The sequence below is a fragment of the Zootermopsis nevadensis genome, unplaced genomic scaffold (assembly GCF_977971745.1).
Source record: "Zootermopsis nevadensis isolate Lab colony 2312 unplaced genomic scaffold, Znev_1.0 Znev_ptg000050l, whole genome shotgun sequence".
Classification (NCBI taxonomy): Eukaryota; Metazoa; Arthropoda; class Insecta; order Blattodea; family Termopsidae; genus Zootermopsis; species Zootermopsis nevadensis.
The window spans coordinates 138643-159489 of NW_028259182.1; the positions used below are offsets into that span (position 1 = coordinate 138643).

The following is a 20847-nucleotide window of genomic DNA, read 5'->3' on the forward strand; positions in this document are numbered from 1 at the left end:
CCCACATGCTGACATGAATTGTATGAAAAGTTAGAAAGGAAGCTTGATGTTCATTGTTACATATCTTTATTAAGAAGTGAAGAATGTATTACACAACGAGCTCAAGAAGTTCTGACACATTTGCTCTGTGAAGTAATTCCTTTTGCATCGAATGTAACTTAATGTTCTACATACAGTTACTGTTACTTCTACTCCAGAGTTACAAGACTAATTTGGTATTGTAGTATGTAATCAATATATTCCTTTCAGAACCAAGTAATCTGTAACAGATTAATTAAGGAATGATATTTTCTTAAATAAAATATGGAGATTGCATTAAAAGTAATGTTTACTTTTCTTTTGTGCTGTTCCAAGTTCAGTGTGCATACCTGTGAAAAAATTAACATTAAAATGAGAGTATATGGTTTGCACAATCAGGCAGTGTAGAATTCAAAAAGTTTTAATAACAAGAAGTAAGCAATGTTCAGACTTGCATGGTTGTCGTTCAGGATGTGAAGTGACTAATCACATTTAAATGAACCAATCCTATGCCTGGAAACTGGATATATTCCTATCAACAGTATATATTTCTTTTAAAACACGGTTGATATATAAATTATGTATGTGGTTTATGAACTAAATGAAATCTTATTAATTCAAAATGTTTGGGTCTGAAAAATATAAACTTTTAATTTAATAACTTTTTGTGTATGAACTTGTCTGCTGAACACAGGTGATGTCAGCATTGTATATTAGACTGATAAAGAAAAACACTGATTCTAAAATTAGAAGAAATGCAGATTTTATTAAAAATCACATTGTTTTAACATTGATCCATAACTGTCATTGATAATGTATAACTATTAATTGCAAATTTCTATTCAAATAATTCCATGGTTTTGAATGTGCCTCACTGAGGTTGAATTGAAAAAAATTAGTCTTTTGTTCATTTTTGTAAATAATTTTGTTAAAAAATGGAAACTTGTTTTTTAGATATCTTCCATATTTCTAAATTAGGTATTGAGGATCTTGTGGATATCAGAGAAATATTATCTGCATTCAAAATCACTTTGCTGTTTGTTACTGTGGGAATCTTTGTATTTAAATTATATTTAGGCAATAAATACAATGAAAGGAAGTTTATATATTAGCTTTATTCTAAATATTCCCTTTATACATGCTTTGAGTAAATATTTTGATTAAGACATTGCTTATTTAACTTGAATTAGTTACGCTTAAGATGGGTCTGTGGTAGCTGAAATATGTTATAAAATTTGTGCACTTTAGAGTACCAACATTTCGTGCAAACACTATATCTAGACAAGATTTCGATCTAGTAGTACTACATTGAGGATTTGACATCAACATTAAGCCAAACGTTTCCTCCATAAATGTGACAAAGCTGTGACTGGATCTTACACATCTTCGTAACTAACGCTGTTTTTGCCAAATGACCCTTCCGTATAGACGTATTTACGTCAAAAGAAGACAAGCTTAATTCTGTTACACGGGTTCACAAATGCAGATAAAAACATTAAATGTGATGAACAATAATAATAAATAGGAATCCCTTACCTCAAACTTCGTTCAATTGTAAGGGACCAAGATGTCCACTGGCAAAGATCAATTTAATCAAAACTAAAATGGAGAGAGTGGAGGGCAGTATCACATTTTTAACAGCACAATATTATCTACTCTACGACACACTTCTTCTACAAGCGATTCACAGCTCAGCTCTTTCCACAATAACGAAAGCGGATTGATGACAGTAATGAAACACAACAATGCTGAATAAACAGATGACATAACAATTAGTTTCTTAGGTAAAGGAGTGGATTGCAACACGGTTTATTCAGGCAATTATACAGCATGCATAATAAATGAGAAAAGAGCCTTACGGCATGCTCAGCCAATATTGTTGCAGGCGTGTGTTAGAAATTTGAATCCTTTTTCTTGCATTGGTATGCACGCAGGATCATATAAAAGCTGAACATTGTCAGTGTCAGTGGTTGGTTTGTATACTTACACATTGTTGGTATGGATCTTACACATCTTCGTAACGCTGTTTTTGCCGAATGACCCTTCCGTATAGACGTATTTACGTCAAAAACCCACCAATAACTGACCCTTGTGTTACACCAAGTTGAATTGTTTCCTGTTCTGAAAAATATTTTTGTTTTATTATCTCGACAATGTTTTGAGTTTTAGCACTGTGTGCTCATCAGTAGATGCCAATTTCTTGGAGAAGCATACTGTCTCCACCTTCAGGGCTGAAGATGGAGATAGTATATTTCTCCAAAACCTAGTCATCTACCAACAAGTCTATACAACACCAAACCTCATGGCCATGAAATCCTCATTATCTCATTCCCACTAACTGACACTAAGGTTCTTTGTTTCCAATTTTGAAAGTAAGTTGAGGGTGTATATGGCGAGCAATTTGTATGATTTCCCTAGATAAAATCGAAGCAAATCTGGTCTACAGCTTGGAACCATTTCTGATTTTAGTTGTTCACATACTTAAATGGAATATAAGTACAGGTTTATATGTACATGCATAAAGCACAGATTCATTGCCTGTATAACTGATAACCACTTTGGATGATATACTGCTGTGTACAAAAGTCACTGGATTAATGCAGGGAAAGAGATGAAGAGTTATCACAAAGATGGCTTTATTCTGGGTTGTAGTCCCATGTAGTCTGGTAGAAGTTTACCAACATTTAAGAAGTCCTTGCTGCTATCCAGAAGACAGCCATCTTTGTACTCACTGCCATGAGAACCTCAAATCCTACAGAGTTAACACAAATTTACAATCAGAGCCACTAGTGGTAACAAGTGCATTGCATCTTTCTTACCTGACGTTATACGTGTACACATTACAACAAAATGGCTGTAGGCAGAACATACCAACACAAGTTTTCCAATTTGGAAAACCAAAATACCTATCAGAGGTATTTTGAAAAATTTATGCATATTTTAATCCCTCAAAGCTTGTACTGGATGACATGTGTTGAAGAAATAGACATATTTCTTCTGATAACTAAGATATCAAGAACTATCATTCAGTCAGTCCAATGTTTTTTATCTAACCATAAAGCCAGTAGTTAATAACTAGAAAAAATATTCACTGAGAAGATTAGGTTAGATGTTATTTACAGCTCTTCATACCACATCATTTTGTAGTCTTGGAACATCTGAAAATGCTGTGGATGCAGGAGGTTTATTCCATGGCTGCTCTTCCACAGAACCAAATACCAGGAAAATGAGTTATGTAGCAACCATAATGCCTATTGCAATGCAGAAGACAGTGTGCCACTGTGTCAGTGTTTGCTACAAATCAAAGCGAGAAATGAAACTTATGGACCAATGAATAGAGACCAGTAAGCCTGGTGAGCAATTATACAGTTCTACACACACCTGATTTATTTCCTGCTTTCTATTTAGGGAGCTAGAATTAACGTGCATGAGACAAAAGACACAGAATTCTTTTTGTTTCATGTAAATGAACAGAAATGGACACAGAATAAAATAGAAATGTTACTGTAACTTCTTTCTTTCATGACACAGAGTAGTTCAGTCAATGAAGATACTGGCTACAGACTTAATGACCAGAATTTGACTTTCATAAAACTTTGGGTTCTTTATCACAAAAAAGTCTCCGGGGACTCTCCAGTCTCCTGTCCCACAGGTAATGTATGAGCTTTACTTTGCAGAGAGGCCAAACTGCGAAGCTCCAAGATTTGGAATGTGTAAAGGTTTGCTTCCATATCCCCACACATCTTTATGGCATGGTAGTTACAAACAGGATACCTTGTTTTTTGTTTTCCTCAGATAAACTATCTTTCTAAATGAGCCTAAATCAGTCTGAAATATTTAGTTATTTCCCTGGAATATAAGATGTTTAAAATTCACAATGGCTAAGACATTTTAAGATGTCACTACACTGATCTTAGGAATGTAAAAATACTGTAAGATGAACTGAACTAGTTGATGATCATGACAAATAATAGCGAGTTTTGTAGTGACACATTTCTGCAACATTTAGTTCGATCAGTGACCACGTAGGCCTACATTTACTTTTTCAAGGCAGATCCAGGGAGCTATCCTGCAAGTTTAATTTCAGTGAAGGGACACTCACCCTCCCATTAGTAAGATCACCAACAATCACAGGTGTGATGATTCCCATTATGTTCGTAATTGTATGTGAAATTCCACATGTTGTGCATGTGAAATTGCTTCCAAGGTCTAGATTATTCATTAAACAGAGTATGCTCCACCTGTTACCATACCCAAAATCAGAACTACAATGATGGCACTATTATTACATCCAAGTTGTGTGATGACCAACAGGGAAGTGGCACATCCAAGACTGCCTGAGAAATGTTAGAAAGCTCAAATTACCAATTCTGTTTATTCACTGCGATTTTCATCTCAAGGCGCACATCTGGTCTGTGGGCTGTATTTTGACGTAAACTGCTCACAATATATATTTATGTTACATTTATAGCTTAAAACATATTACAAGTTCTGTTCATCAGTCTTTAATTTAAATAACTTCTTTAGGTTTTCCTTAGCACAAATAATTTGGGTTCTTTTACTAAATGCAAACTGCCTACTGACCAATTGGCAGAAGGGCACTTTCACAAGAGGTATGAGTGGCTGGAATTTAAGGATACACAATCCTTTAATTGAGTCCTATAATTAAAACAACACATTAATATTTAATGTGCAAGATTTTAGTAATTAAACTCTGCGTAGTGTATCAATAACATTTATTGTACAATATAGCCATATCTTTATGAAGTAATCACCTCAAAGGAAATTGCTACACTTGTTGCAATTACAATACATTTAATATTCAAGATTATAGCAGAATTCTGGACCAGCAGGTTCACCATCAATCACATTTTGTAGATATAAGAATACATATCACATTAAAATCACAAATATAATGTACACTATTTGCTATTTATAGATCGGTACAGTTTATAAAAGAAATTCTTAAGTTTACAATTTTTCCCACTTGCAAAAGCTGTTTACAAACAACGGTAATATGATTGATGAAGATGATAAATCTCACATACTTATAATCACACATTTAAACATGTTTACATGCGGAAGAAAAATATTACATTATGCTGATTGTGATGATTACATGTAAATATTATTCATAATGAAGAACTTTGCATGCATGCCAGACATCACGCTATATCCAGTGTTTCACACACACACACACACACACACACATATATATATATATATATATATATATACACCACGCATCTAAAGACCAGCTTTAGTGTATTACAAGAAATTCACAAGTTTCATAATATTAAACCAATATGCTTAAATAAACCCATGCATGCAGTTCATATAATGATGTATTGGGAAACATGTAAAAATAATTCTGAAATATTAATGGACATATTAATGAAACATACATAAGTCATTGATTATATCATAACTGTATATTGCAAAAGCTGCAATTTGTAAGTTACAACAAAGAAAAAATAATGCAAAATGTAAAGAGTGAAACAAAAGTCACAAATACTTACTTTGTATATAACTTTGTCATTTATTATATTATCAAGGTTTTGGTGAACTGCTTTTGAAGTATCACAGCTCAGGTGTTTAAAAGGCTTACCACATATTATTTAAAATGATAGTCAACACAATTACCTTTAATAAATAGAGAAAAAAATTACTGCTTGACTTCTATACTGTTAGTCCATAAATTATTTTGTGGCCGCACAGCCTCTTCATGACGAAGTTAATATGATTGTTCAACAGCTGTTTAATAAATACAGTCAAACCCTGATACAATATTCAATATGACATGTTCAGTTTAAAAAATACTATAAAATCAATAACTTCCACATGAACAAATACAACCTATTCCAGGTAAGAAACCACCTATAGCATCTTGGGAAGGGAAATGTATTGTTACTGGTATAAATGACACTAATTACAGCATTTTTCACACCATATAACACTTTAATACATGTTTAATTAAAAATAAGCCCCCCCCCCTCCTCAAAAAAATTCAATTTACTGCCATCCTTGCTTTAACATTGAAATTGGTGGTGGAAAATGTTTTACTCTAACAGGGTTAGACTGTAACTTTCAAGGGAGCATTTCATTCACATTTATCACTTTGTTAGAAACATGCACAACAAAAAGGAAGAATGGACAAACCCTTCTCCTCCACATAATTGCTGAAGCAAGTTAGGTATTTTTTAGAATATACTGCCTATTCTATTCCTGCAGAAAATGCATCACAGCTCAACATCTGCATCCACCAACACACCCCACTTTTCACTTCTTTGTCACATTAGAAGTGTTTTCTTTCAAAGTGTTTCTTTATTGGTCCAAAGAGATGGAAATATCTGAAAATATGATTCCCAGGCACAAGGGCTGACATTTACAGATAAAAACTTCCTGGAGTGTGGTGTAACAATGATTGAATCATGACTGGCATTGTCATTAAGAAGAATCACTTTCTTTCTGAGCAAGATAAGGTATTACACCTGGATAACTTCCTTCAGGTACCACAGAGTTATGGAGTAGTGGTCTGTATTCACTGTTACCCCATGGTCCAGAAGCTGAAAAATAAGAATGATTTATACATCCCCACACATTTCCTGCAGACTACAAGGTCTTGAACATTATTTGTGGGGATGCGGTGTGTTGCCACTCCATTATCGTTCCCTTCAATAATGGGATGAAGTGATGAACCCACTTTTCATCACCAGCGAAGCTGCAATCAAGGAATTCTGGACAAGGATGAAGATGCTGCTGGCATTTTGAGCAACACAGAAGTCTCCTCTATGATATAAAATATCATGCAGCAACATAAATGCAAACTACTGATGCACAACAGTGGAGTACCTGAAAGAAGCCATCCAGAGGAAATGCTGTACCTTCCTCTCAGAAGAACTGAACTGTATCCATGACATTTCCTATCCGTTAACAGCCCGCTTCAAACCACAGCACCTGGAGTAGTTCTATGTCTTACCCTTCCACCATACAGCCCAGACCTTGCATCCTGTAACTACCACTTCAATACACCAGTAAAGAATCGCCTTGAATGGAAAGCACTTCCAATGTGATGATAAAGGGAGAGCTGAGATGTGCCAGTGATCGCTAACACTAAGCCTTAATTTCTTCTGTATTAAAAGTTTTCAGGTTGTGTAGTACTGGGACAAATGCCTCATAGCTCCAGTGATCATGTATGTGGAGAAATACAAAGTTTGCCCATTGTTCAATATACTTTTCAATAAATACTAGTATGACACACCCTAATAATTTGTCATTGAATGCTACATATTAGCTGTGTAAAGTCATAACTACAAGACAACTCACACTTACAAACACTATCTCTGTGAGCTAATCATTGTTTAATGCAGGCAACATAGAAAATCATCTCTTAAGAGGCACATTAAAGGCATATATTTATTAAAATTTAGCCATTTGCACACTTAAAAAAACTGGCAAAACCTCTCTCTAGTGTCTATTTGTTTATAAAAAAAGGATAGCTGTAGATAATTATGTCATTTATCAATATACTATTCACACTGAAAATGATGTTTTTGTATTGTTTCAATTTTATTTTCCAAATGAGAATTATAGACAAAAATTTAATTATGGTGTAATCTGTTTAACTTCAGATTTAAATTTTTTTATCTTTTCTCACTATTATTATTTGCAGCAGATATGAGATACTACATCAGTAGACTTCATTTCAGACATGCAATACTTCGTAACTCTGTAAGATTTGAAGTTTTCACAGAGGTGAGTTTCTGTCTTCTGGGTTGTTGTGCTGTGTAGTCTGGTAGAAATTTACCAACGTTTCAGAGGTCATACTGCCTTCGTCATCAGGGCGATAAATCTACCAGACTACACAGTGCAACAACCCAGAAGACAGAAATCTTCATACTCACCGCTGTGATAACCTCAAATCTTACATTGAAATTTTCTGTCACACAATACTTTGGAACAGGTGAGCACATTAAGCTAGCAAAAATCAGTCTATATCATGTGCTTGAAAGAGCTGGGAGAAAACGTTTTCTCAACAATAGTTCATTCCTTTATTCTGGAGTTTCTTTCTGCTTCGTAACCTACACAGAAGGGCACAAAAGTGCTCACAAATGTTATCCAAAAGCAATACTTCAGTGAGATAACTGAAAGAAGCTTCTAATTTTTTAATTACTTTGCTTTTGTAAACACAATTCTGGCTTTCCAACAGTATGTGAATAACATCAGAACAAACGTGTTTCACCTTTAATTCTCCAAATTCACAACAAAAGATTTAATGTTATTGTCCTTTCATTTTAATGTTGTCTATAAGGTAATGTCATGTACTTGCACAAATACTTTTTTTAATTTCTCACCACTAACAGTTCTGGTCAGGGTACCAAAATCTTAAACTAGCCTTCAAAATCTGAGCATGATCAAAGCTTCCTCAAATGAACAAAATATGTTTTTTTTCAAAATGTGTTTTATTACACATCCGAAGAAAGGCAAATATTACACGATACACGTTACTTCATATAAAAATTGGAACTTCCAAATAAATATATGTTCGGGAATAATGTCAAAGCAGAGCCTCCGTTAGGTAACAGAACAGGCTCTTATTTCCGTTCGAGGTGTGCACCACAATCCCAGGTTAATGACCCAGAAATTGTACGTACCGATTGAATGATGAGAGAGGTAAAGTGTGATTTTGGTCTGTATGGTCATGTGCAAGCTGAATTGTAGCTCAAGTCAGGTAACGCAACACTGCTGTTCTGGGTCAGAGACGTCAGTGTCGCATTCTACCGGCCAGAGAAAGTAACGTAAGAAGACGAACTACGTAACGCAGTTCCTTGTTGTGGTATAATGATGCAATACCTACATTCCTTTAGCTATGTCTACACTCGTGCGCTTTTACGTTCGTCAATGGCATGCGTTATAGCGCAAGCAATAGCGCACGTAACGCATGCGTCTACGCATGCCTGAAGAGAGTTGAACGGCAGCAGTTTTAGCAGCGCATGCCTCATTGCACGTGTTCCCAGCCTGAGTGGGTTTTGGTTCAACACGCCGTGCGTCTCATTCTCAAGATGGCGTCTTCTGAAGAAGAAACTTTGTTGTTTATCGACATTTACAGGTCGTTTCAACTGTTATGGGACCACAACCATCGAGACTACACTAATAAAACAAAACGTAGCGATGCTTTGACTGAGATGAGCAGCAAGTTAAACATCGACGTGAAGAGTGTGAAAAACAAAATAAAAACTTTGCGTTCATACTTTTCTAAGGAACGCCAAAAAGTGTTTAAAAGAAAAAGTGGTTCGGGCGCTGAAGATAACTACTCCTCCACGTGGTTTGCCTATAAGTCTCTGCTGTTCATTACTGAGTCGATAACACCTAAGGAAAGTAACGAAGCATTGCTGAAACGAATTGCTTGGAAACTTTAAACAAATACATTAAGGACGCTAACGAATCACCGGTAGCTAAAAATCTCAGCGTTATAGCTAACTTGATCGCAACAGGTATCGCTTCTCGGAAGTGAGTGTTATTTTTTGCGATTTTCGGCGCGACTATTTCCAAAAGCGTGTTGAAGTTTTCTCTGGACATTCGTGTAAAGTTTCTAAATAGAACCTCTTCATCGACTTCCAAATCCTTCAGAATTCCAAAATTCCGTTTCTTTAAATAATCCTTCATCCATATGCGTCGCCGCCGTTGCTCTTTTCTTTTCTTTCACCTGCGATAACTAAATATGCTGCACTTATGCCCATAAGTAAAGTTGCGTCTGCCATGTTCCTCTCTCCTGTTCAGAAGAATTGCCTGACAAATGGCAGCATGGTGTGGACAGCTAGGGGCATGCCTTTGACACATTCAACAAAGGCATGCCCTAAACGAAAGTTGAATTGAATGTTGAAGCGCAAGTTGAATTGAAAGTTGAAAACGAAAGCGCACGAGTGTAGACACATTCTAAATTGGTGAATTCATGCAATGGGCAATCTGTGTTCTAGAATTAAAGGCCTGTAACTTGAGAACTGCTTCACAATTGTTAGTTAAACTATTTCATCCAACAACAAATAGATACATAAGCATGGATTTGTTTCGAAATAAAAAATCCATCTCCGCAAAATGATGTGTTGTAGATCTGTGGCCCTGAAAACGCCAAACGGCGAAGTAAATATTTAGACGCCAAAAATATATCCGTAACAGCGAAGGTTCATATTTCACACAAAAGTATGAAGTTCAATATTGTTCCCAGCTTTTGAAATACGAAATATATCATGCAGGAATCGTAAAAAATATAAAAGTTTTCGCTATCGTGCGATTTTTAAAGTCTATAACAATCTTTCTTTCCTACTTTACTCTACGACTTCTTTAAACTCTTAATCAAATCCAATATTTAACTGATAGTCATTTGAAAGATACTATCTCTCTAGTATCATAAAAGTATATAAATATTAGCCCTTTATATGTGACGGTTCTTAGGTGAACCACAACGCAATATTCCAAATATCAAGTGAATTTGTGAGTTTTCTTTCCCATTGCCGTGTTCAACGCACCAATTTCAGTAGCATAATGCAACTGATTTTCTTTGAAGCAAATGTTTAAAACATCTATTGCTTGGCTTTCACTTAAGTTACATCTGCCCCCTTTAAATTCGCCTTTAATCCGGCTTGATTTCTTTTATCATAAATTAACTTGTTTTTTATTTATTTATGTTGCAGAATTGAACGTTCAATGCACTCGTTTGAGCAGCGAAAGTATTTATTTGTAGCGAGTAGGAACTGAAATTTAAAATACTAATTTCTGGAGGTTTATCACTCGTACTCCTGCAATACGTCATACACGCAGGAAGATACTTACTCGTCCTTCATCTTGCTTACATTCCTGGTTTAATACTCATAATTGTCAAATAGGTTTCTACAATGGCCCACATCTTTGGTCAGTTTAATCGAAGTTGTATCTTCCTGGGAACATTTAGGCCAAACCATCAGCAAGAAGGAAGCAGGGGCTGACATTCTGCGAGGTAATTAATTGTCGAAGAGACTGATTCAGCTAGCAGGCACATCGCCACGCCTCACCCGTTTCTTGAAGTTTCGATTTAGACAGATCCACTTCAGAGCCTTCTCGTTTTTGGGAGCTGTCGAATAAGCTTGCCTGGACATAAAACGATAAATATGTTACTAGTGTCACAATAAAGACATCGAAGAACCGGTCATATAATAAGAGTGTTTCTTTGAAACTTCTGCCATACTGTGTTGTGTTATTATAGTAACTGAACTCTCTACAATTATTTAACAAAAGAGTGCAATGGGTTATTACACATCTCGTTAAGTATGGGATAATCTGTACATATGCTATAAATGGAAACATTTTCCCGTAATTTTTCCCTGAATAATCGATGCGAAGTCCATGTTTTAAATTTACCATACCTGTTCCTGCGTTTTGAAAACTCTGTAGAAACAAAAAACTGCATCTCAGCGTTACCTTGCAATTTATTCTTAACGAGACATTTCAATATATCGATTGGCAGGCCTACCAACATATTATGTTTCAATTGTTAGATATAACAGTAAACAAGTAATGTCTGTATTTCCCGTGACCTGTTTAACCTACGAAACACAGTTGACATAATATCAATCAAGTTTTAAGGCATCTGCCACTTCCTTACGTAAAGAAAGATCAAATATTGGTACCTCATTAAAACACAATGCACACTCGGAGGTGAGGATTCACGTGGCCGTTTTCGTCGAAGTTCAGAATTGGAGAAGTTCTTGATGTCACACTGGACACAGAAGACGTAAACGAGGACCACCTAATTCTAGTCATGAGATTACAAAGTTAACCTATAAGGCCCATGGGTTCTTTGCACAAAATTCATAAGAGAGAAAATATGATGGGGAAGGCATCTTACTTACTCTCCGAAAACATTAACAACATTTCCATAAAATTTGGTATTTGGGGATCAACATTAAAAGTTGCGTGACGAAGGTAATTCTGGCCCTTTTTGACCTTACAAAATCTTTACACTAACTTTTTCTATCGAATTGTGTCATTATTTCTCATAAACGGGACATCGTGAAGAGATTGGCACGCCTCGTGGTACAAAATATAGTTCCAAATAAGAAACACGACTTAAATTTGAAATGAATGTAACAAGAGGAAGATGCAAAACTTCGGGCAGATGTTAATTAAATTATTTTGAACAAAAATTTTATAGGCCTATAATGTGGGCCCCATTCGTAGCTGTTACCAAGTTACGAATATTCAGAATTAAATAATCACGTAAGTAATCTGACACAATGCTCTTTACCACTTGTTTGTTGGGGGTGACGATTAAAAATAGTAAACTAGGAGTAAATAATAAATGTTATTATATGATTTTAACTTGAAAAGAAAAACAGTGTTCTAGCGAGACGTAAAGTGAATTCAGAAAAAAATAGATATAAACTTAATTGAACTGGGTCATTTTAAGACTTACTTGTGGGCGATCGTAAAGTTGGTGCTTAACTTTATGCTTTCATCATAGACTTTTCGACACACGCAAAATATATTTGTTGTACTAGCCATCCCAATGCAAAATTGTCAGATAAACCTGCTCTGGTTACGTAAAACTTTATTCAACATAGGTACTGTTTCTAATACAAATACAAAATTTCAATAAAGATGGAAAGAAAAAGTTATTTTAAAAATCTGATATTTTTGTAACGTCATCTACAGACGCTGCTGGGGCAATTCATATAAGAACTGTAGTTCATCCGAACTCTAAATTGTGAGGGGAGGTGGGGGGGGGGCTCTAAGTATCACTATACTCACCCTTCTGTTCCTCTGCTCACGTATTTTTCGTGCCAGTGTTAGGAAAGCCTCTTCTATATTAATGTTTTCTTTGCAAGAAACTTCGAAGAACGCCATGTCGAAATTATCGGCCAGCTGTAAAAGGAATACGAGAATATCGTATCATTTCCCACGGTTTTGTGGACGTTAATAGTAGAACACGTATGACAAGGTCTCCCGTACTTGAACGCCAACCTCACCTTCAAGGTCACACAACCCGTTGTCTAAAACTAGGCTCTGAAGAGGGTAACTGAGTCATACAGACACAAATGTCATTGATTGTGTCCGGTCAAATGAGGAACAAGTGGAAGTTACCGTGGCCTATTTTAAGGCACGCTTATTATTCCAGAATTTTCTCGAAAAGACTAAAAGAAGTATGGGCTTCCGGACTGAGTTTCGAACCTGGATTCTCCCGAATACGAAGCAGGCATATGAGTCATTCAACTGAAACATTAATTTGTTTACTAATCAAGACAATTCTTATTATTTTGAACTTCGGTTGTCCGCTGATTGTAATTAACCCTCTCTAATGAACCCTACTAAGTAGTTACACTTCACCTGAAGAAGTAAGCAAATTCTGTTCCCGAAACATAATTAGTATTCCAAAGTCCAAAAATCTGTCAGTACTGATTGCAGTTGGGTTAGAATAACAAAACAATCTTGTTACAAACTTTGGCCATTGAGTCATGAAGGAAAGACACAAAATGCTCTCCACTTCTGCATTGCTATTACTCACTGAGGTAACCATGACGTCACAGGTAACTTTACTTTATCGCGGCCTTTTGAAAGCTGCCCTGGTATTTGGCAATCATTATTTCGAATACAAAAACAAGACGAAGAACCGGTGTACGTATGTGTGTGTTTGTAAAAAGAATTCTAATTATAACAGATAAGATATTGCCTTTTCTAACTACAAAGTGCGAAAATGCAACACTGGTCTAAAGACGGAATATACTCGTAGCAGGCCTAGCTCTTTCAGTGTCTAACTAACTGGATGGCTTACGGAACCCGAAGGATCATCACCGAATTAACCAAAGCCGTCCACCGGACCCTGTCCTGGGCCAACAAAATCCAGTCTCCTTCAACTCCTATCTCCCACAGATCCCACTTGATATTATACTGCCATCTACGTCTAGGTCTCCCCAGTGGTCTCTTCTTGACTTAATCACCCTCACAATACTGAGGAAACAGTACAGATTTTTAAGCTCGTCATTGTGCAGTTTTCTCCACGCCCCATCGTCTTCCCTCTTAGGCCCAAATATCCTCCTCAACACCCGATTCTCAAACACCTGCAATCTGTGTTCCTCCCTCTGAGTGAGAGACCATGTTTCGCACCCATACAAAACAACAGGCAAGATTATTGTTTTGTATACTTTAATTTTCAGGTTCTTAGAAATCAGACGGGAAGACAAAATATTTTGGACTGAGAAGTAGCAAGCATTTCCAGAATTTAGTCTCCGCCTAACTTCCTCATGAGTGTCATTTTCATTTGTTATTGTTGTTTCCAAATATTTGAACTTTGTAACCCTTTCGAAGGACTTATTAGCTGTCCTAAGATAATTCTGCCCACCTGTCTACTAGCCTCTAGTAAAACTTCTGCATTCCTCTTTATTTTATTTACGTCGTCCCCCAATAAATTGACATCATCAGCAAATGCCAGCGCTCTTGCAGTGTCAATGTTGGAAATTACAGAATTCTAACCTTCTCTCCTCGCTCCTTGTACACAGCTCGCTGAGTCGTGGCGTCGCATTTGTTTCCTGCCAGCACCTTTACGACATCGGGAGACGCATTCTGCACAAATTCACAGCAAAGAATACGTGTAACACACAGCAGCACATTAAGAAATGATAAAAAACGAAATATTTGTGCGTTCACAATTTGGGATAAGAAAGACTATGAGAAATGTCTAAGATTAAAGCGACTGTGAATTACAGAGAGGATGAATATTGTGGCGGTAACGAAACTTGGCTTCTCGTAGTTTATATTTTCGGTGGTCGTCAGACGCTATAAGAACAACTTTAATCTTTAAATACTGAAAGCCAGTGGTTCCGTTAACTTGTATATTTTTTTAATTTTTGTATGCATTTTATTTATTTATTTATTTAGTGTTCTGTCTGACGACAGGTCCACGTCCATATGAACAGGATCCTTCCATCCTTTTCTCGGACTGGGACCTGTTCATATACGTTCTTGGCAGATGATCCAGAAGTGGTTTGCCATTGCCTTCTTCTGTGTGTGAATGGAGTAATTGTTGGGATGCCACGGAGAAACCGGGGAAGCCCCCGGAGGAAAACTCCGTGTTGCCTAGACCACGGCCTTGCCCAACACAAGTTATAAATTCGGGCACCGCCGGGAATCGAACCCGAGACCCCAGGATTACAAGGCCAGCGTTCCTACCGCTAGACCACCGTGGCTCCTTTTGTATGCATAGGGATTTATTTCCATTTCCTGGGCAATTACTGTCTGACCTATCACATTTCCGTGGTTTATCTGCAGTCCACGTTGATAAAGCATCACCGACTACCGAATAACCTCCATTACAATCATCTCCTCTCAATTTAAACGAAGCTATTGCAAAAGTAATGTTTTGTAGCCAATTTTTTCAGTCAAATTTGTCATAAAAGGCTCAGCACGTGGCTGCAGAGACACAAATTTTATATTTAATTTTGTTATGACGAATTGTGTAGACCATCGTTTTTACTATGTTCTTGTCAGAGCCATCTACTAGCAGAATTTTGTAACATATTATCGTAGTATTATCTCTAGTAACATAACCTCAATCAGCGTGATGGCATTTTTACTGTACAGAATAGTAAATAATGGATTGCGTGTGAGAATATGAATTAAATAAATCTGCAAGGAGTTCAATGGCGAGCGTTTGTGTACATATTTCTGGTACGCACCTCCTGAATATTTCGAAGCCAATACGACAAGTGGTTGAAGGACTCTAGACTTGTGACGTCGTACATGAGGAGGATCCCCATTGCTCCCCTGTAATAAGCAGTCGTCAGCGTTCTGAACCTCTCCTGGCCCGCGGTATCCCTAAAAGAAATCGCAGTATTTACTACGAAGAATCAACATTTAATTAAACAAAAAATCAGACCGTCTTATGGAAATAAGGTTATCTATTCGGTATCAAAGCAAAACACCACAGGAAGCAATAATACATGATACACAAGAAACGCATACTGCAAATATTCGGCCACACCATTTCAATTAAGATAATAAAAATGAGAGAAACTTTTTTCAGCTGTGCAAATCCACACTCGTGCTATTATACTGAAACAATAAATTTGACTTTGAAGTTTTGAAATTGTCTACATTTTCATCGACATCAGCCTTCCACTTCTTAGGCCAATCTGCCTGCTATTGTCTCATGCCAGCGTTTGTAGAATCGCTCCAAAATCTTTGTCCATTTGGTTAGTAGCGGAGAATTTTGAATGGAATTCTTGAGGAGGCCGTAGGAGGACAAGATTTCTCCATTTATCTCTGAAGTTTTCTATAAATTTCGTGATTGCATGTGTATTTAACATTTTCGTTATGTCTACATTTTTCGTTTTGTAGTTCAAAGGCATGACCTGTAGTCTGCCATTCTCTTTTTCATGCTTTCCTGATTCTGCGTTTATCTCGTTTGCGTTGTCAACATAAATCGTGCTAAAGACTTTTAAGCTCTAATTCTTGCAAATTTCTGGACCAAATCTGGTTTCAACACCCAGTTTATTTACTCCCATTTCTCTGTTGTAATTTATAATTTTTTCAGTGGTGTTTTTTATCATTTCCATTCTGAACACAATATCTTTGTTGCATGGTTATCTAATACAGTGATATTCAACCTGGGGTACGCGTACCCCCGGGGGTAAGTGAAATTTAAAAAAATATATATTATTTTATGATAAACACTGAATAATGAGTAATGTAATTTATTTAATTTATTTTAGATGTGGATTATATACTACGTATAACTTGAATTATACACCAACAACTTTGGGGGTACAAAGTTGAAGAGAAATTATATCTGGGGGTACCCGAACAAAAAAGGTTGAATACCACTGATCTAAAACATATTTTATAAAATGTACGAATTACTGTAATTAGTCGATTCGTTACTTTATCTACTCGTCACGAGCGCCCCTGGTTTCTGTAGACTTTAAAATTGTTGTATCGAAATAAATAAATAAATAAACAAAGGTCATACGTGTCCTTAAACTGAACTCCCTAAGTTTTTCAATCATCAACTGAAGTAAAACTTATTGCACAAGATTATATTCTGCAATTTCCACATAGACAAATTCCAATGTCGAAAATTCTTCTAATTCATTTCTATCTGCACTCTTGGTTGGTTGCTTGTTATGTAGATTTCTTATAAAGGCACACCAATTTATTTTATGAATAAACATTAATTAAACCACGGATCTGCGTCTTACTTACCATATTTGTAATTTTATAGGCGTCCCATCTAAGTTGATAATTTTCTGTTTGAAATCAATACCTGGAAAGAAAACAGTGCGATTCTATGGTTAGGAAATCAATACACAGTCGTACAAACACCAGCAGCACCTCAATGAGCAATGCCTTCCATAGACAGGCCCTGCGTAGTGCCCAATAAAACATCCAACTTTCCACATAGACCTAAGACCGTGCAATACATCTGCGTTATACATTCTGCTAAGTTAAAAACCTGTATTAACAGTAGCTCACACTATGTAAAGCTGAATGATTTGGAAAGAATGCAGTCGTGGTTTCATTCGAGGCACAGTATCATCCTTACTTTGCAGGGACTGAGGAAAACCACGAAATACATCTGTCAGAATAGTTGAGATTTGAATCTTGGACCTCCTGAATACGAAGGAGTGCTAACCATTCAGCCTCAGCGTTCCGTGAAATATGTAATATTATTAGTCTATTATCATAATATATTTATTATTTATTTTTATTTAGTGTTCTGTTTGACGACAGGTCCATATGAACAGGATCCTTCCATCCTTTTCTCGGACTGGGACCTGTTCATATACGTTCTTGGCAGATGATCCACAAGTGGTTTGCCATTGCCTTCTTCTGTGAGTGAATGGAGTAATTGTTGGGATGCCACGGAGAAACCGGGGAAGTCCCCGGAGGAAAACTCCACGGCCTTGCCCAACACAAGTAATAAATTCGTGCACCGCCGGGAATCGAACCCGAGACCCCAGGATTACAAGGCCAGCGTTCTAACCGCTAGACCACCGCGGCTCTTCATAATATAGTACGCATGAAAAAAGAAATGCATAGAAAACTTTGGTTGAGAAACCTGGAAAAAGATATCGCTTGGAAGAAATCGGCGTCGATTGGAAGGCAGTATTAAAACGGTCTTAAACTAAGAGGACAGGAGGATATGGAATGGATTTATCTGGCTCAGGATAGGGTCCAGTGATGACCTCTTGTGGACACGGCAATGAACAAGTAGGATGGTGGTGGGTCCGAAGATGTCTTGTCTTCTGGGCGGTAGAACCGTGTAATCTGCCAGAAGTTTATCGACGTTTTAGAGGTCCTTGTCGCCTTTATCATCAGGGTGGTAAGACGAGCACGCGGAACGAGTTTGATATTGGAGAAGCAAGGACCCCTGAAACGGTACACACCTGCCACACCACAAACCAGATGACAGCCATCACGGCAATGAACATTTTAGTTCCATGTATAAGGAGAAGACTTTATTGCTTAGCTACGCGAATCTTAGCTTCTAAAGGACTCTCTTTGTCAGTATCTTCTTTACGGAACTAATGCTTTCTCAGATCTTTGTTCTAGACGATGGTAAATATCAGTCTGGCACTCCGGTCGGCTTTCTTGTTACTTATAACAAACAGAATCGGTTACATACTAACTGTATTTCTGCCGGGAGCCAAAATTCAGCCCGTAAACAACTTGTGGTAATTTCTATCAGTATTGAATTGAATTCTATATTATTAGTACGCTGTATCAACAATCAGGTCAATTATAGATACAGATCAAGAGAACACAATACTAAATATAGCAAAATAACAAGAAACAGATTATCAAGACATTGCACGAGTACAGAGAAACTTATTACACAACGGCAACTTGCTGCTGAATATAACAATATCTTTGTAATAATAATTATTAAATTGAATTAAGTATGTAGGTTGATAGGAGCAGAAAACTTGCAAAATAATTACAAGCAAACAAGGTATTAAATCCTGGAATTGATATAATTAGGATGATAACACATAGTTAATGAATGCTATGTGGAGGAGTTGAAATTATTATATATTAAATAAATTAATTGAATTATTATATTACATATGTTTATTGTTCATAACATAATAAAAGCAATTTTGTTCCGTTATTCGTGGTTTTTTATACAGTTGTAGTCACAACTCATTAATATAAATTACTTCTTCACTGTGATAATAGACCCAGTATATCCTGTTATGAATGCAATTTGTTATGGACGCACTTTTTAAGACTTTTTTAATCAAGGATAAGAGACAAATACGAAACAGAACCAATTTAATTTTACTTTAATTTAAACTTTCAAAGAGCTACGAGGAAAATAATAATTATAATAAATGCAAAGAAGTGGCAACATAAACTTCTGAAATTATTGATTATGACATAACGTCGAAGGTTTGTGAAGGTCAGCTATATTAAATTGAAAATTCTAACTCAATGCATGGAAGGTCAGGGATTCCAACAAAAGGATTCAATAGTGTAACGGCATGCAATAATACACATGTCGTCACTCACCAATTGTCGAGATGTACGTATCGTAATATCTCTCGTCACAGTATCGATGTACAATGCAAGTTTTCCCAACATTTGAATCGCCAAGAACAAGAACTTTATACGTCGCTGCGAAATCTAGCGCCATCTTGGATGGTCCGATTATGTATATATATATGTATATGAACATATATATACATATACGAACCCACACCCCAAGTATGGAGGTCGAATCCAGAATTGCTTGCATGTGCCAGACATTAATCGATTGTTCGCAAGCGATTGCGCACATGCAGCCACCTGTAACCCTCGCTAAGGCCAGCAGCCAGCCAGCTTGGCGCCACTAAACGACTCCGTAGCAAGTTTCAGCATAACCTGAATACACACATTTGCTCTAGAATAATCATATGTTGGTTGCTGAGGTAACTGATTTAATAAAATACATTGTACCCGTTGTTTCTAGACTGAATCGTGCAGAAAAAATGATTCAACCCTGTAACGAACAAGGTGGACTGAAGTGCAATATACATAACTAATTTAAATGGTACCTCTTCCGAATGAGGTTTAATCCCAGTCAAATATTACTGAAAGATTAATCATTTTTCTTCCTTTCGGAAACAGAATTTACTTTATATATTTGTTTAAATCTTGTCAGTCTAATCACAATAAAATTCCTATTAAATATTAAAATATTGCTATAATTAACATTTAAATATTTAAAATATATTAAAATGATGTTCTCTATCGAAATGTTCGATTTACATTAGATCATCACTTTTTTACACGACATGTTTCAGTTCTAAAAGAACTATCTTCAGGTGTATAAAATTATATAAACTTAAATATAATTTCTTAAATGCAACGTTTTAGTCAGATGTTTATCAGATTTCAAATGATGTTTTCTTCCAGATTTCATTGTATTTTTAATATCGTATTCGAAGTTGTTCTGTATTTGTACGTCGTACAAATACAGAACAACTTCGAATCTGGAAGAAAACGTCATTTGAAATCTGATAAACATTTGACTAAAACGTTGCATTTAAGAAATTATATTTAAGTTTATATAATTTTATACACCTGAAGATGTTTCTTTTAGAACTGAAACATGTCGTGTAAAAAGTGATGATCTAATGTAGATCGAACATTTCGATAGAGAACGTCATTTTAATATATTTTAAATATTTAAATGTTAATTGTTAATTATAGTAATATTTTAATATTTAATAGGAATTTTATTGTGATTAGACTGACAAGATTTAAACAAATATATATTTATCACAATATGACGCAACTTTATCATCTCAAGAATTTACT

General features: G+C 36.1%; 1 protein-coding gene across 4 annotated transcripts; it reads right to left on the reverse strand.

Moving 5' to 3' along the window:
- Nucleotides 1-49: 49 nt before the first annotated feature.
- RabX4 (RAS oncogene family member RabX4) lies at nt 50-19716 on the reverse strand. 4 transcript variants are annotated; one of them, XR_015538728.1, is made up of 8 exons: nt 19558-19716; nt 17248-17308; nt 15723-15861; nt 14521-14610; nt 12802-12915; nt 8673-11142; nt 2006-2139; nt 50-368 (listed from the first exon to the last, which is right to left on the reverse strand). XR_015538728.1 is itself a non-coding variant. In XM_022061089.2 (6 exons), the coding sequence occupies exons 1-6, from the start codon at nt 19679-19681 to the stop codon at nt 11041-11043; spliced, it is 630 nt and encodes a 209-aa protein (XP_021916781.2). In that variant the 5' UTR covers nt 19682-19716; the 3' UTR covers nt 4738-11040. The 4 variants fall into 4 exon arrangements, 1 of the variants encoding a protein (XP_021916781.2); XR_015538727.1 differs by having other exon boundaries at nt 6871-11142; XR_002542648.2 differs by lacking the exons at nt 50-368; nt 2006-2139 and having other exon boundaries at nt 4738-10137; nt 10849-11142.
- Between the last annotated feature and the right edge of the window lie 1131 nt (nt 19717-20847).

Excerpts from the sequence above, each read along its gene's own strand:
- RabX4 (XM_022061089.2), bottom strand. The coding sequence starts at position 19,681 with ATGGCGCTAGATTTCGCAGCGACGTATAAAGTTCTTGTTCTTGGCGAT. Across the intron at positions 15,862-17,247 it reads CCTATAAAATTACAAATATG|GGATACCGCGGGCCAGGAGA; the intron begins GTAAGTAAGACG and ends GATTTCTTTTAG. Across the intron at positions 11,143-12,801 it reads GTGAGCAGAGGAACAGAAGG|GCAAGCTTATTCGACAGCTC; the intron begins GTGAGTATAGTG and ends TTTTATGTCCAG.